Source organism: Ixodes scapularis, unplaced genomic scaffold (genome assembly GCF_016920785.2).
Source record: "Ixodes scapularis isolate PalLabHiFi unplaced genomic scaffold, ASM1692078v2 PGA_scaffold4__175_contigs__length_147842914, whole genome shotgun sequence".
Classification (NCBI taxonomy): Eukaryota; Metazoa; Arthropoda; class Arachnida; order Ixodida; family Ixodidae; genus Ixodes; species Ixodes scapularis.
This window is the reverse complement of record NW_024609879.1, coordinates 33,914,784-33,932,799: the sequence shown is the minus strand read 5'-3', so window position 1 is coordinate 33,932,799 and position 18,016 is coordinate 33,914,784. Positions and strand designations below refer to the sequence as shown.

Below are 18,016 nucleotides of genomic sequence, written 5' to 3'. Positions count from 1 at the left end.
TGCCCGCAAGATGGCTCTCTTCTCCTAGACAATGAGTATCATTATCGGCAGTAGCCGTTTTTCTCTCTACGTACGTTGCTGTTGCCTCCATTAGGGACCACTGAGTTAAGTAGAAAGGTTCGTTAACACATTTACAACCGAGCACGGCCAAAAGAGACAAGACCAGTTTTTAAGCCTCTTGCAACGTCTTAGGACCGGATGCGCTGCAGCGGAGCTGGTCTTAAGACGTCGCAAGAGGCTTAAAAACCAGTCTGGTCTCTCTTGGTCGCACTCGGTTGCATATGAGCAAACGATGCTTTAGGACCAGCTCCGCAGCAGCGCACCCGGTCCTAAGACGTCGCAAGAGGCTTAAAGACCGGTCTTGTCTTTGTCGGTCTTACTCGGTAACATATGCGTGAATGAGGCTTAACTCGCATGAAAGCGATTCACCAAGAGACAAGACAGGTGACGTCGAACCGCTTCGCTGTTGCTCGGTCAGTCGCGCGATGAGGCAAGCCGCATGAAAGTGGTGTGAGCAAGCGACCAAGGTGATGAGGACGTTTTCTAGAAATCCAAACACCGAGTGATGCAACGAGCGACAGTGAGAAAATTCCATCGCTCGCTGCCGACTCTCGTCGCTCGCTAAATCGCTTAAAGGGAAGATGGGGCACTTCTACATTTGAGAAAAAACGCTTAAATTGCGTTCATTTGGCCTTTAGATTAACAGATATCAAAATTGTATTTCAATGCGACGCGCCGGAGAGCCATACGAGCAATTTCAAAATAGGAGTGAAGCCCCGCTTCCCTAGCCTTGGGCAGCCAAAAGAGCCGTCGATGACGTCACGGACAGCGACTGTCTTTCGCGTTTTTCTCGCGTTTAAGAATACTTACGCAGCAAATAGTTTGGGTATTCGGGTTCACGGTGTAAAAATACACTTGAATTCACTTCTAGCTCATTTTTTCCAAGAAGCTCCGTAGCTTCCTTTTAAATGCAGTTCAGCCTTTAGGGACCGCTTTCGCACGAGACTGCTCGTACATGCTTTCGGAAAGCGTGCCATGGAGACGTTTCAGAACTGGTTACAACAGTACCGCCGCTCTGTATGAGCGAAGTAGAAGTGGTAGTAGCGGGAAGTTGTTCGAAGAGAAAGCGCAGTGGAGTGTGGAAGTTTCTCGGCCACTCCCATGCAACCAATTGAAGAAGCCATCACAGCTGCTTGTGTCGAGCCTTTGCCAACACTTTCCATGGTTGTTCCACTTATTCTGTGTGTAAGGATGTTGATTTTTGAGGACGCAAGTGGAACCAGAGATTGCGTTTTCCCAGAATCTTCTCGGATCAGTGAAAACAAGGTTCCTGGACGTAAGCACACAGGCACATCACGCCCTTGCCACCTTCCTTGATCCTAGATTCAAGGACATCTGCTACATCAAGGAATAAAAAGAGAATGTATAGTTCCTACTAAGTACATTGCCTCAGGATGTACCAAGCTCAAGTGAACTCTGATTTTATGTTCAGCATCTGCGTGACCTGTGATATTATGTTTAGCATTCTAATATTTGAGTAGCCTTTGTATCTATTTAATTATGTATAGGTGAACTCTAGTCATAATCATCTATTTGCGTTTTTACAATAATGTTAAGAAACATATTGGAACAATAAAAATAATTTTATAATCTCCTTGCTCTTTTTTAGTAGTTGTCTACTTACTATTCGGAAACTATAAGAAAATTATTCGATTCATATTCGATGCGGTGCCACAATTATTCGATTCGTAATCGATTCCGTCTCAAAAATCACTATTCGCACACCCCTACTTTTCTGCTTTCTGATTCCACCGCAGTTCGACATACCTGAACGATGTGATTCTTCCCAGTGTTTGTCTGCTTTCCCAAGCAGCAAAGAAAATAAACAAAAGTTGATATGCATTCTCTGTTTTCCCTTTCTCTCGTATCACAAAGATCCTCCACAGAGACATAGAAGGTTATGAAAACATGTACGTTACGTGAAAATAGTGTATTCTGAGTTCTAAGCGAATAGTAATTTTGGCCGAATATTTTCCAATCAAATATTGCATTGTTTCTCCAAGCGTTCACTATTATGCAAACTGCTAAAATGAAAATTTGGCTGAACTCGTGAAGGTTGTTCCCATTGTTCCATTTGTCCACTTCTCAAGTTCAGTTACTTTTATTTAACTGGTATATTTATATACATTTGGCATGGAAATGAACAATTTGTCACAGCTATCCTAATCGAGATATTTATTAATCTGCTCGCTTTATGCAAATATTCTTACTTCAATTTAAAATATGACACAAAAGAAAGAATCATGAATGATGAGCATGGGTTGTCAAGACATAGCAGCCTAATAGCGAGTTCAATTTCACACGCACTGGCACCGTTCGAGTTCTCTCCCAGAATGCATCGCACTCGCAGAGTGTTGCACGGAGAACTGGACTCAAACGAACTCGCCAAATGCACCGAGTGCAGAAGACTGATGCTGCCGCCATCTATGTTGTAGAAAAGATACCGACCTCAAACCGAAACTAGCGCCTTTCTGTTCGGAGTGATGGGTGGGAATGCGAGAGTGCAGTCACTACCAACGTTTATCTACAAACGTTGAATGCTGCAACCTGTAGTTTATAGCTGCGATGACTTCAAGCAACTCGGCTGTCATAGAGATAGTTACAGACGGCGTAAATTTCCGCACCCAGCTGTCTGCAAAGCAGCTGGTTGCGATCTTTTAATTCTTATAACCGTTTACACTGAAGAAAACTGATGATGCTGTCCGAGCAGAAGCTTGATCCGTTTGAGCATGGTATTATGCGTGAACCACTGAAAGGGTACGGCTTAAAACTAGTCTGTTGGAATATCCAGCAAAACTTTTCGTGGGACTTTCGATTTCGATAGTCATTACAAGTGGATCAGATATTAGCCTTGATGAGGACGTCGAGAACGAGAGCTTTCTCGAACGAAATACGACGGGGCAGGTTAGCTGACGTAGGTAAATGTTAAACATGATGATGCTGCCCAAGCCTCGGATAAAGTCACTATGTTTAGCTTTCTCTGATGCTTATTTGGCAGTCAGAGGTTTCTGCTGAGGGAGTTTTGTCGACAAATGTTCAATTTTTCACCCGCACATGTTGATAAATATCTCGGGGGCCGCTGGTGCGTTTGTTTTGAGCTTTTCTTGACACACTGTATAGTTCAGTGTTTGTACGGCAACAGAGGGACTTAAAACCTACAAATAAAGCACGAGTTGTCAATTGCTTTCTTCATGAAATAGCAGACGCTCACAATTCAAGCTCGCATTTGATTCCGCTGCCCGCGGGATGCGCTTTCTATCATAAAATCTACTTTTTTTTTCCCTTTCGGTTCCGCGACACATCGTAGCAGACGAACCCTCGTCGTCTGCTTCCGCTCCTCGCCGGAGCGAGGCATGACGGGATTGCATTTTGGCGCACGCCCGATTTTCTCAGGGCAGCGAGTGCATGCACGCGTGGGGTGCCGCCGCTGAAACGAACTCGGAGAGTGCAACTACTCGTGGAGTGCCTGCCGAAACAAACTCGCTTTACGCCGTGAGTGGGCACGCGTGGACACGAGTGCCGTGAAACGAATTCGCTATAACATACAGGGAGTATTCACTGGCGGCCATAGCTGTGTGCACAAATGCTGAACGCGTGCTGATGGCGAGCTTCCACAGTTTGTTTGCAACATGCTTTCCACGCCATAAGATTGCCGGTCTTAGCAGCCTATTAATGTGAGCTTGTTCAGAGCATGTGCTCTCAACAACGCCCTCAATAAGGCGTCCAGTGAATACCCCTATAGGTACTCTGGCATAATCGCAGAGGGATAGCCCCATTGAGTATGCTTCTCACTGAGCTTCTGTGCACAGCGGGGAAGCAACACCCAGGAGCCTGCAAGCTCCGTGGGTGTTGCTTCCCCGCAGTGCACAGGTGCTCCTTGAGAAGTGCACTCAACAGGGCTGACCCGCTGGCGCTGCGATCAACACTCCAAAAAGTATAAATATCGAAGTTCATCTTGAAGCTAATATCAAATAACCTAACAAATTAATACTTCAACTTCTATAAGTACTTAGGAGTAAATTTAACCTCAACGCTTTCTTGGGTTCTGCATGTCGATAATATTATAGCTGAGGCATCACGCACACTTGGATACCTGAAACGTAATTTAAAGTCCGCGCCCAGTCACCTTAAGAAACTTGCATACATAACATTCGTTCGACCAAAGCTTGAATATGCGTCATCCATCTGGCACCCTTCTCAAGCTTACCTCTCTGATAACCTGGAACGCATACAAACCCGCGCAGCCCGATTCATCGCATCAGCTTATACTCATGACATCAGTGTGACCAAACTTAAAGAAACTCTAGAACTACCCTTACTGTCCAGTCGAAGATTGAACTCGCGGTTATGTTTATTGCATAAGTTCTACTATAACTATCCATACTCCCATACCACCCCTCTTGCTCCTCCAGACCAAGTATCATCACGCCTTAATCACAGTCAATGCATCAAGCGTATTGCATGCAAAACGCTTGCCTTCAACACGTCCTTTTTCCCTCATGCAATAGCCATCTGGAACTCCCTTCCCGACGACATTGTAGTCATTACTGACCCGATAAAGTTTCGCCAGGAAGTCTCTTTACACAACCACTAACCACTCCCGACTAAACCATATCAGTACTTTGTGTTTTTTACTATTGTTATTTTGACTCTCTCCTTTTCCTATTTTTGTCGTTTTCAAGTGTATTTTAGTTCTCGTCTACTCCCCCCTTTATGTAATGCCCCACCCGGGCCCTTAAGGATAAATAAATGAAATGAAATTCTAAATGACTAATAAACAATTCAAACACTCCCACGATAAAACCACGATAAAAAGGCCAAGTCATGTGAATTAGATATAGATGTCTTTAGAAAACACTGGCCTAGCCAGGAATCGAACCCTGGACCCCTTGCTTTGCAGTCCTGTGCTCTACCCCTGCACTTACAGAGTGGCTTGGACGAGAGTCATTACAGCTGCTATGTACTTCTGTTACAGCAAAACATTTGATGCCCCAATGTGGGGACTGGGTCTGCAATGTCACGTCATGTGATCCTATAAGTTGCATGATCACGTGACCGCCACAGGTGTCACATGGTCCAACAGCGGAGGCATGCGGTTTAGTGAAGCTCAGTTTAGCAAAAGCCGTTTTGCCGACCCCAGTTTGTCAAATGCCTTTAGAGAAAAACCCAGTTTAGAGAAAATGGCGATGAGACTCCAAGCGAATTCGGCCGCCGCGAATTCGGCCACCGCGAAGCGGCGTGTACGGTCAATTCAGGCGAGTTAACATATTTGTAATGAGCCGCCGCAGACTGCCGCAGCAGCGGGGGCGCAGCGGGGGCCTGGGTTAACACGCGCACCAGTGATGCACGTGCGAAGTAAGAAAGCCTTTTTTAAAGAGTGCCCCATTTTTAATAAACGGAGTTTTTCTAAACTGAGGCTCTGCTTTCTCTAAACCGTGTTTCGATAAAACATGCCCATTCTCTAAAACGTCCTTCGATCAAATGGCATTCGATCATCCATAGTAAACCCATCCAACAGAGTTTCGTGAACATGTCAAATGACTTCACATAATGTCACAGTTGCAGAGCATGTAATGTGACTGTGTGACATTGTAATTTAATGAAAAATATCTGCAGCTTGACTCGGTTCTTTGTACGAAGTTGAGATGCAGAGTGCACTGCGTGTGTCTTAGCTTCTCAAACGAGTCTAAAAGCCTAATAATGTCAGAGAGAAATATAAAGGTATAAATGAAAGAGGTCTAAAATCACTAAAAAGTCAGAAACCACTACACATAAATGTCTAAAACCATCAAAGCATCCATTCTGGGACCTCTCCAAGTGCTGGTAACAGATTCCTCTACGATCTGAACTAACTACTAGTAACCAGTAGAACAAATGGGCAAGTTCCAGGGATGGGGTGTATTTCAAATACAAGTATTTGAAATACGTATTTCAAATACTTTGTGTATTTTGCATTTGTATTTAATTACAAATTGGGTAATGTATTTGACGTGTGTATTTAAATACTAAAACGTGGGTATTTCAAATACAATTGTAATTAAATACAATTTTGTGGGCGAAAATACATCTCTCAAATTTATTGTCACGACTTATTTTGCTCATTCTAAGACGTGTCCAAAGCTGCTCTTTCTTCATCTCAACGCCAACAGCAAAAACAAACCAAGAAACTCTTCATCTCTTCATACACCAGTCCTGCGGCAGTTCGCGTCTCGCTCACCGCGGGCGCCCGGGCACGCCGGGCACGCATCGTCTAACGTTGAGACATTGGAACTGCCAGCCCGCTGCTGCTGCACGCCTTCCCAAGACCCCGACCTGAGGGCGCCGTCTGTGCACCGTCGGGGAGATCGGAATTGAACGCCTCGTGCAAAAGGGAGTCGGAGACGAGCCATCCTTGCAGAAACAGACTCATTGCCCCCCCCCCCCCCCCCCCCCAACCCCCCTTACCCCCTTCCCGCTCTTTTTCCTACACACGCACACGCACGCACGCGCGCACACAGTACACGAAAAGAAAATAGCACAAGAAAACGTTTTCGAAGCCCGAAGCCATGGAGGCTAAAGGCTTCGAAGCACTGGGTGTCTAGAAATGGTAAGGAGGCTTTTCATTTTTTTTTTTTTTTTATTTGTTGATCTTGCAAAGGACTTCCACGTTTTCTGACATGCAACAGTGCCAGTGCCTCCTGCCACGAGATTCGTCCGGATGATTGGGGCGCTTGTCGCAGTGCACACTTTTCTTCGTGGGAGCTCGACGGAAGGGTAAGGTCTCAGAGAGGAGCCCCTAAGTGGTTTCCTATTTGCAAATCCAAACGAGTCGCCGCTATCGAGTGGTCGATACATGACACGTTGAAACGGGGAGCTCGCGGCGATTGGAATGCGCAGCGAAAGCTGGCGCGGCCTAGGGAATGAAACTTGAAACAGAGGAGCGAGTATAAAAAAGAGCACGTGGTTGGAGTTGCGAATATCCTATCTCGTGAATTCATTGCTTTTTCGAAGTGTAGACATTTCGCAAAGATTTGTACAGCTGGAGCGCATGACCTTCGTAGAAACCCAAGTCCTAGTAGTTACCCTTTCCCTCTGATAGTCTGCCGACCTCTATGTGATTATATTTCTATTACGTTACTAAAGCCTCGCACACTAACTCCTTAGTGTGCAATGCAAAATTAAAATGAGACACCCAGAAACCCGTTGCAGGTGCCCTGAAGTCGCTGACGCAAATTTTGGGGAATGTATTTGGAAACGCATGTGGAGGAGACCAAATACATTTGGTTGTTTTTGTATCTTGTACTTAAATTCTTTTTTGGAAATGTAATTAGATTTGTGATTAAATACATTTTTGACGAAGTATTTTGTATTTGTATTTCGGTAGATATTAGCATGTATTTTGCCCATTTCTGTGGGTAACAGTTGCCACTAGGCTTATCTGTAGAAGAACGGTATCTCAATATAGCCACTACACACCAGAGTTGTAGGTATCAGCAAAGAAAGTAATGAAATACATTACTCGTTAGTTGAAAATAAAAAGAATATGTTACCGATCTATGTTAGCTCAAAATAAAAGGAATGCGTTACCATTACGATCAAAGCAAACAGCGTACACAAACAGGGCGGAAGAGGGAGAACACACAATCGCCTAACTTGCCACTGGGGTTTAATCGTCAAGGCGCAACCTTGTATTTGACGACCAACCACGAAAAAATATGCACACCCAATGACACATCAGTAGATTCCAGCTCCCTTATCCCGGTCACTGTCACGATAAGAAGCGGCAATGCCGTGACCAGAGAAATCATTGCACACCTAAGGAAGGTTGTGTAAGTGCCCCACCTGTTTTGTTATCTTGTAAAGAGTTACAATTTCTTGCAGGACGACAGCGACCGCGATAAGGGTGCTGGAATCTACCGGTGTGTCATTGGGTGTGCGTGTTTTTTCTTGGTCGTCAAATATAAGGTTCCGCCTTGATGATCAAACTCCAGTTGCAAGTTCAGCGACTGTGCGTTTTCTTTCTTCTGTCCCGTCTTTGTGGGGGGGTACATTTTAATCATTGTGCCTTACCAATACGCCCCAGCTCTCATTTTGAACAGTTACCATTGCCATTACCGATGAAAAGTAATGCGTATCGTCTTTGCGATACTGCCATTTGTGTTACAGTCCATTAATGGCGATGGTGTTTTTCAACAATGGGAGAAAGGACGTTGCTGTTGGTGATATTTTAAAGTGGAAGTAGGAAAAGAGATGCAAAAATTCATATGACTTGGGAATAAGATGTGACAAGTAACGTAAGTATGTTACCCGTTACTTGAAAAAAAATGACCGCATCTCCACGTGGTGAATGATGTTGATTGGGGCAAAGCTCTTGTGGTGCTGATGATACTGATTTTGTTCATAGGTAGTGCACTGCTGATAGTGCTGATTTTTTAGTCTGCTTGGCGTTTTTGACGCTTTGCAGCAGCTTTTTGCGCCCTGGTCTCCGGAGCAGCTTGCTGCCTGCATAGACGCTGAGCCGCAGCATGCCGAGCTTTTCATTGTTTTTTCATCCATGTCGGAAAGAGAATATGTAGTATGGAATGTGGTTATACACGCATCCGAGCATTTGACCGCAGCGCCCTCTCGTCTATCAACGTTGAGCCAATGCATGCAAAGTTTAACGCGATTATATACGCATTTGACCGCAGCGCCCTCTCCTGTATAGACGTTGAGCGGCTACATGCAATGTTTCATCCATGATATCCCCAGCTCTTGAGTTACTACCACATCTCGGAGCCGCCTACTCGTCCCGCAATCGTGGACGAGTGGTTAAGGTGATGGACTAGAAATCCATTGGGGTCCCCCGCACAGGTTCGAATCCTGTCCACCGAGCAAACATTTTTTTTTTTGTTTAAAGGGGCCATGAAATGATTTTAAAATAGAATTTCATCCACCGCATGTCGTAAAAGGTGTAAAGAAGAAACACAAAAACCCAAAAATAGGGAGCCAAAAAAATTATCTGCTATAGAACTTTTAAAAGAAAACTGGACTCTTTTGCGCCTTCTTTCCTTCGCCTTTTCACTCCGATGCATCCGCGGAAACGGAGCACAACAGCCGAATCCACGTCGCCTATTGGGTAAGAGCCTACCTCACCAGCACCGCGATCGTAAACAATAAACAGCCGGCGAATGTTTCCTAAAAGTTTTGTTAAATAATATTCAGATCCACATTTTGTACCATAATTAGAGATGTGTGGCGAAAATTGCCAAATTTGATAATGCTGAGAGCCAAGCGCCACCTATCGTGTGGTAAACGAAGCAACTACTGCGCGTGAGCAGTAGGGCAGGGCCGACTTCAGTTACTTGGGTCGCGACGACCGACAAACGTTTATTTCCTTTGATTTCCTTCCTCTCAAAACTCTGACTGACTGAACGTTTATTTTTCTACGTGTTCTTCTCGCGCGTGCCGACTTCAAGCAGCAAGAAAAAAAGTACTTAAAACAGACCACGGCGAACAGGAACACTGGATCCACAAACACCCGAGAAAAGCGACAATGGCCACGAATCTACCGACTCCGATGAAGCGAGCTGCTCAGAATATAGGGCTAGCAGGCACTCCGACTCGGCGCAGCGCTGCTTCGTCGCAAGACCATTTGCCTACGACCGGCTGGCGTGCTGAATGGAATATGCCCGCACTACCCTTGTGGACTCTTCCCGTATTGTAGTTAGATCGCTGACCTAAATTTTAGATTAAGAGGTGAGGTCAATCTCTTCCCCTTGTTTTCCGAGGCAGTGTTGACGAACACTCGTCGAAAAGGGACTCTCGTCGATTCTATCTTCTTGTTTTGTGTGATATAGAGCTGAAATAAACGCCGTATGGATTACCTTTGTAACACGGTATGTACACTTTGTTATTGGTATGCCATTTTTATTCTGACAGACTGCACGTCACTGTCGAGCTATAACAGTTCGTGGGAGGTATACGTGCGATGCCGGTCCAACCTTTCTTTGCCGAGTGTCGCATCAGTATCGAGTTGCAATCGTAAAGGATCGGTCCCAAAGCGCATACCAACAGCGCGAATACAGCACTTCCATCAAACGCGCGCGTCCGCTCCGAGTGTGAACAGGTATTTATGTGGCTCTTGCTGACACTCGTACTTCAAAGGTATCGTTTTTAACGTCGGCTCGCTCCTGCATCTCCGAGACCGCGAAAAACGCCACGGCAATTTGTTTCCACTTACGTCACTTTGCAAACGACTGACACGGGCCGCCTTTTACCAACAATGACAGTTGGGTTGACTTCTGGAGTCTTCACCGGAAGACTCGCTGCACTCCCCAACAGGCATACCGGCGTATGGGACTAGTCCCATGCTGTCGCTGTAGCGCAACATATCTAATTGAATTTCGCTCAGCTGCGATGCGGCGATGAGAGGCGCCGATTCAGAAAATACGTCGGTGACATCAGCGCAGTAAAACCTACCGGCGCACCCCAAATCGTCGCCGCTAACGCTCCCATTCTCCTACTGCCGAGAGAACTTCCGGTTCCGGAAACAGCTTACGTCACGGCTTGTTTTGCGGTCAGTTGGAGAGAAAGAAAAAGTCTATATTTCATTAATTTTTTCTGTAGAAGTTAATAAACCGAGAAGAAAACGGATGCCTGTTCGGTATTCAGTGAACATTGACGGTTTAATGTAAAAGTTATCTGGAAAAAGTAAAAAGGTGATTTCATGGTCCCTTTAAGATGACAGATGGGATGGCAATTGATGTGAGCACGGACGCCGGACGGACAAGGCTAGACCCTAAGGAGCTTCGCCCCTAAAAAGTATCTAACATAAGTGTGTTGTTCATTACTGCATAGAAGATGTAATGAGTATGTTTCTATGTTACCGAAAAAAGTAACGTGTTGCAGCCAAAAGTGCTATGTACCAAATCAACTCTCCGACATTGCATCACCATACCAGCGGTGCCGTTGGCGCCGCACATGCGCGGATGCTTCACCTCGCACTAATCCGGTCTGTGCGCATGTGCGGTGCACACCCCCGGTGTGGACAAAGGTCTACTTGTAAATGGCAAGCTGGTGTATAATCGCGTACAGAACAAAAAGAGCAGAGAAGTCCTTCGGCTGTCTTGCCTTGAGCGCAAGTTTCCCACCTACCGGAACACTTTGAAGTTTTGCAAGCCACGAGCGTGCACACACCGCCAAAGCACGGTGGAAGGCAACGAGCATGTGCTGGAGGCCAGAAATGCACAGTGGAAGGCAATGAGCATGTGAAGGAGGTCAGAAATGCACAGTGGAAGGCAATGAGCACAGTGGAAGGCAACAAGCATAGGATGGAGGCGAAAAACACACACTGGAAGGCAATGAGCATGTGATGGAGGCCACAAATGCACGATGGAAGGCAATGAGCACGTGATGGAGGCCACAAATGCACGATGGAAGGCAATGAGCATGTGATGGAGGCCAGATATGCAGAGTGGAAGGCAATGAGCATGTGAAGGAGGTCAGAAATGCACAGTGGAAGGCAATGAGCACAGTGGAAGGCAACAAGCATAGGATGGAGGCAAAAAACACACATTGGAAGGCAATGAGCATGTGATGGAGGCCACAAATGCACGATGGAAGGCAATGAGCACGTGATGGAGGCCGCAAATGCACAATGGAAGGCAATGAACATGTGATGGAGGCCAGATATGCAGAGTGGAAGGCAATGAGCACGTACTCGAGGCCAGAGGCTAACAGGATGAGAAGAGGAGGCCTGGAGGCCTTGATCTTTTCATTCTGTCAGCAACCACGGCAGCGAGGGGGTCGAGGCTCACCCTTTGCGGGTTCCAAACACCGAGCACAAGTAGTCCTGGGAGAAAGGCAGCAGGTCAGCAACCACCTTCACCTGCAGCTTTTCACGGACGTCTTCACCTAGCTTGCCTCCCAGTTTCCTCCTGCGAAGAGGCAAAAAAAATCCCCTGGCATAGATGTTTCGTCAGATGCAACAAAGGTGCGATAGCACTCGGTGAATCTTCATGGCGAGATGTGGGTCAAAAAAGAGCAACGTTTCCCAAGAAATTCGATTTTGGATTTTATGATGTTTTATTATTTTTTCATCTGCGTATTCAATGTATAAAAACAACTCTAGTACCGGTTATGATTGTGAAATAAGTCAAAACATGCATTTGAAGACCTCCAGGCAACCCAGAGCGGCATGAACTTCAGCAACTTTTCTTTGCCTGGTGCTTGAGGTTGCAACGTCGCCCGCCGTCACATTTACGTTGACAATTTGGCCTAGCCCTCTTTTCTCCAACGCAGTCCTCTGCAGCTTCAATTTCTCAAGAAAATATATTGGAAAAATATTATTTTCTGCCCTGCGAAAGAGTATTCGCGTCTCCAGCTCGACGCTCGCCCTTTCGCGGCGGAACCGGGAAGCGCTCTAGTGAGGGTCCCCAGATTCTCCAGCTCAGCGGGCACGGCGGAACTGCTCGCGATCATGGCTCGCGAAATGTCCTTTCCCAATGCAAGTGACACTCTTCACTCTCCCAACGCAGTGCTACAGCCGGTATGGAATTGTACCTTACTGGAAATTTTTAGTATTGCGCATAGAAGCAAATGCAAGCGGTGAGCATTTGTTGCGTGCGACACATTGTGCGTGCGCCTCATCGCTCTGCGCCATCCAAGACTGCAATTTTGGGCTCCACGCACGTGCAGTGTGGAACACGCAAAGCTAACGCAAACACACAGCGCTTGCGTCCGCTCGTGTACGCAATACTAAAACTCACTACTGTTTCAGCGGCTTCCAACGCCAACAAAACGTCCTGCAGTGAGCAGACATGCAAGCAGGTAGGCATTCCTTCAAACTTGAAAGGCTGAGATTGGCAAAACGACGGAGCGTAAAAATGAAAGTAACTACATGTTATGAAAAAATTGCTAATTACAAAAACAGCTTTTTTTTATTTCTGGGCATTTGGTATGCAAGGATATTTGCGGCGACTTGGGACGTTTTGCCGATCGTTAAAATTCGCAACATTGATAGCAAAATATACTTTACCCACAATAATGTAATTTTACATGAATTTCTCACATTAGATAGAATGTTTCATTGATTTTAGACTTTTTTAATTTTATTACTTGGTAATTAAAGTTGCTGCTATTGACACCAGTGATGATACTTAGCACACTTTTGATTGTCACATTTGTTTGTGCGTTTCAAATTAGGTCATAAGCAACAAATTATACTAGAGCTTGAAAAATTGCGTATTAATATATCTGAATTTTAATAATATTATTAATACAAATCGCGGCAATGTATGCCCCCAATTAACGCTACGATCACAACAAAAACACAGTTTAACCATAATAGTATTTCCAAAAAGGTATCAGTTCGTTTTCTATTCAACATATGAAAACCTCTGACATCGTTATCAAGGTAGATAAACAGTCAAACACTGGATGGAATATAAAGTCATATGCATGACCGTGTTGCTATAAAACACACACACACAAGCACTTCAGCTGTCTGACTTAGATTCCATCTTTGGATTGTTGCAGTGAGAACAGCGTATATTAATTTATATGGTTTGTGGATATACTGTAAAAATTTGAACTATTTTATTAATGTGCTGGGAAGAATGTTAAACCAATTAATCATATAAATACCCAAAAGCCATTAAAAGGGCCCACAGTCTATTATTTCCCATGACAATTCTCTGAGCGAGAAAAGGCAGCGAGAACGCACGAATATCAGCACTGATTTCTTCAACAACTACAAATAGCCTGGATCAAAATGTATGTCACAAAATAAAGTTTCCACAAACAACTTCTCTAACTATATAATTACAATGTGAGACACATCTTGAGACACATCTTGAGTGCGGGCGTCCGCGTGTGGAGCGCGACCCGGTAACGAAACTAAGCTGTGCAAAAAAAAAGCAAAAAAAAAAAAAGGTCTTTGTTTTTTTTTTTCTCCTAGGTCCTTGGGTTCTTTTTTTTTTTTTTTTTTTGCCGCCTGTCGCAACATGTTTTGTTTGTTAATAAGTGGGAACAGCGCAGGAAAAACCGACGAAGGACCAGTAGAAGAAGTGCACAGACACAGCGCTGACTAACAACTGAATGTTTATTTTCAAGCGAACCAGAAAGTAAACACTGGGTGCGGAGAGGAAAAAACACACAAACACGTTGGGTATGCGCGCCCCTTTGCTCAAGTCATGCCACCATAGGTGTGAGGACAGCCTGCTTTCACAGGTGTCTAGGCTGACCTCTGCGGGATACCCGGTGGCGATGATTGTGGGAGTGGCTGAGTCCCTTGTTAAGGTGTTCGGAGGTAGAACCAGTCCTAAGGCGAGGCAAAAACCGACAACCAGACCAGTGGTGGTGCCCTACATTCACGCCCTCTCACATCAAGTCAAGCGCGTGGCCAACAAGTATAAGGTGCCTGTGGTGTTTTCGGCGCCCCGGAAGTTATCTCGACTATGCTCCGCCGTTAACCGAGGGTTGAACAGGGATAACCACTGTGATGTTAACCACCGCGATCCGTTTGTCTCATGCGCAGTAGGGGTTGTTTACCAGATCCCCTTCACATGTGGTCGGGTTTACATTGGACAGACAGGGAGGTGTGTGAACGTGAGGGCGAGGGAGCATTCCCTTCCTCTCCGTTCCTCACCCTCTGGCCACCTTGCGGTACATTGTAGTAGGTGCGGCTGCGTTCCCCTGTTCAATGAGTTGACGATCTTGGCGCGCAACAAAAACAAGACTGCCCGGGAGATTGATGAGGCCTTTTATATTTTATCAAGGGGGGAGGAAGAATGCGTCACTGCTCCGTCGGTTAACTTGGGGGCTGACGAAGTGTTTTTTATCAAGAACTGTGGCAGACGTGTGTGAAAGTGATATGGCGTGGTAGTGTCTTGTTTTATCGGGTTCCCTCCTTTTTATTGGCTTCTGTGTTTTTTCCTCTCCACACCCAGTGTTTACTTTCTGGTTCGCTTGAAAATAAACATTCAGTTGTTAGTCAGCGCTGTGTCTGTGCACTTCTTCTACTCGTCCTTCGTCGGTTTTTCCTGCGCTGTTCCCACTTATTAAGATGCTTAACCAACTCGCCCAACTCTCTGCCATGTTTTGTTTGCTTAGGCCAGGGCTTCTCCGCTTATCTTATCACCTTGCGCGCGACCCCCCCCCCCCCCCCCCCCTAACCAAACTGCACTGTGCAAAAAAAAAAGAAGAAAAAAAGCTCCTCTTTGTTTTTGTTTGCTCTTAGTTCCGTGTTTTTTAGTTTTTTTTTTTGCCGCTTTTTGCAAGCTGTTTTGTTTGCTTAGAGGGCTTCGCGGCTTCTCTTTCTTACCTCCTTGCGCGTGTCGTCGCTTGGGCGCGACACCAAAGTCCAGACTGCTCTGTGCAAAAAAAAAAAAGCTCCTCTCCATGTTTTTTTTTTTTTTTTGCTTCCGTTGGATCTTTTCGAATTTTTTTAACGCCTTTTGCAAGGCATTTTGTTCGCCCACGCTGTCCATGCATTCGCGACCTCGCTGCACCAGGATAGAAAAGTGCGTTCATTTTACGCGCGTGGAGGGAGAGGTCAAAATTTTGACGTCCGAGTTGGGGGTGCGTTTAATACACGGGTGGAAAAAAAAGTAGAAATTTTTATAGCCGACTTGGGGGTTGCGTTTATTACGCAAGTGCGCTCATTGTGCGAGTATATACGGTAGATGTAAAACTCTAACCTTACAAAACTGATAAGCTTACACAACGCATTTCTGAATGGAATAGCATGCCCCAAGCCTGGTGATGACATGCGACCATAACCATTTTACGCAGGAGCTTGTTAAGTTGTTTGAGTAATCTCTGTATAATGATGCTTTCTCATTGTTCTCATTCAATGTTTTCCCCAATTTTTGTGAATTTGATGTACCCCCCTTATGTAATGCCTCACGCAGAAGACCTTAAAATAATAAAATGAAGAAAAAAAAAATGTGCCCATCCCATATTTTTTTGTGATTATCTTCAAATTTTGAGTGGGTGCTTGCTCAGTATTTTACGGTATACTAGTAGTATGAAAACACAAAGCAGCAGAGTAATCATAGAGCAAAGCAGCACAACGAAAACAATCACACTCACCGAATCGCCCAGCATTGGCTGGTCCTAGGGAAATGAAAGCAGCTGTACTGTGTTGCTGAATCTTTCAAGCTGACATAGACTCAGTGTTCCTTACATTTTAGCAAAAACGTCGGAGGAACCAGACAGTGGTGGGAGAGGATATGGAAAAGGGTTGAACAGGCAGTTGGCACCACCTTAGGCAAAGCACCGATGAAAACATCCTAGGCTAAACCTAGAAGTGTAAACTGCAGGTAGGGATCGTCTTTTTCGGAGAATTCCTTTTCCATTTGCTCCATTCAGTGCAAGTAGGTCTTGTCTTACTGCTTCCTTTCCTTAAACACGGATGGAAAGTACTTATAATGCAATTAAATGCAAAGGTGCAAGCGAGCTGGACAAGAATGACGAAAATAATCCCTGGAGAAGGGGAACGAGAGGGACAAAGGACAAACACAAATCTCCAAACACAGCTAGGTGACTGGTGTGCGACCTTTGTCCCTCTCGTTCCCCTTCTCCAGGGATTATTTTCGTCATTCTTGTCCAGCTCGCTTGCACCTTTGCATTTAATTGCATTATAATTATAACCTTAAATTGCAAGCTTCACCCTTGTTGGTGTTAGACTGGTGGCGGCTGATAAAACCCGTTTGCTCTACTGATGTCTAACCCCTGGTTAGCTCAATTGGTAGAGCGCTCCACCTGTAATGGAGAGGTCCCGGGTTCGATACCCGGACCAGGCGGATTTTTTCGGTCGCACACCAGTCACCTAGCTGTGTTTGGAGATTTGTGTTTGTCCTTTGTCCCTCTCGTTCCCCTTCTCCAGGGATTATTTTCGTCATTCTTGTCCAGCTCGCTTGCACCTTTGCATTTAATTGCATTATAATTATAACCTTAAATTGCAAGCTTCACCCTTGTTGGTGTTAGACTGGTGGCGGCTGATAAAACCCGTTTGCTCTACTGATGTCTAACCCCTGGTTAGCTCAATTGGTAGAGCGCTCCACCTGTAATGGAGAGGTCCCGGGTTCGATACCCGGACCAGGCGGATTTTTTCGGTCGCACACCAGTCACCTAGCTGTGTTTGGAGATTTGTGTTTGTCCTTTGTCCCTCTCGTTCCCCTTCTCCAGGGATTATTTTCGTCATTCTTGTCCAGCTCGCTTGCACCTTTGCATTTAATTGCATTATAATTATAACCTTAAATTGCAAGCTTCACCCTTGTTGGTGTTAGACTGGTGGCGGCTGATAAAACCCGTTTGCTCTACTGATGTCTAACCCCTGGTTAGCTCAATTGGTAGAGCGCTCCACCTGTAATGGAGAGGTCCCGGGTTCGATACCCGGACCAGGCGGATTTTTTCGGTCGCACACCAGTCACCTAGCTGTGTTTGGAGATTTGTGTTTGTCCTTTGTCCCTCTCGTTCCCCTTCTCCAGGGATTATTTTCGTCATTCTTGTCCAGCTCGCTTGCACCTTTGCATTTAATTGCATTATAATTATAACCTTAAATTGCAAGCTTCACCCTTGTTGGTGTTAGACTGGTGGCGGCTGATAAAACCCGTTTGCTCTACTGATGTCTAACCCCTGGTTAGCTCAATTGGTAGAGCGCTCCACCTGTAATGGAGAGGTCCCGGGTTCGATACCCGGACCAGGCGGATTTTTTCGGTCGCACACCAGTCACCTAGCTGTGTTTGGAGATTTGTGTTTGTCCTTTGTCCCTCTCGTTCCCCTTCTCCAGGGATTATTTTCGTCATGGAAAGTACACGGCACGGCCTGCCCTCTTGAAACACCCTGAATACATTAAGAGGCAAATCTCACAGCTTGTGAACAGGCAGGGTGGTAAAGAGGTTTGGCACGGCGCTGTGGGGAAGCACCGTCTGCTGCCTGGGCTTGTGCAGACCACACACCAGCTTGGCCAGGACCTGAAGGGCACAGAGAA

General features: G+C 45.6%; 1 protein-coding gene across 1 annotated transcript in view; it reads right to left on the bottom strand.

Moving 5' to 3' along the window:
- The window catches only part of LOC8041560 (DNA polymerase eta), a 63,330-nt gene that overhangs the window by 11,943 nt on the left and 33,371 nt on the right, over positions 1-18,016 (bottom strand). Inside the window, exons 6-7 of the mRNA XM_040220288.3 lie at positions 17,896-17,999; positions 11,838-11,957 (exon numbers count right to left, since the gene is read on the bottom strand). Of these exons, the coding sequence (XP_040076222.1) occupies positions 11,838-11,957; positions 17,896-17,999 (224 nt within the window). The remainder of the gene's footprint in view (positions 1-11,837; positions 11,958-17,895; positions 18,000-18,016) is intronic.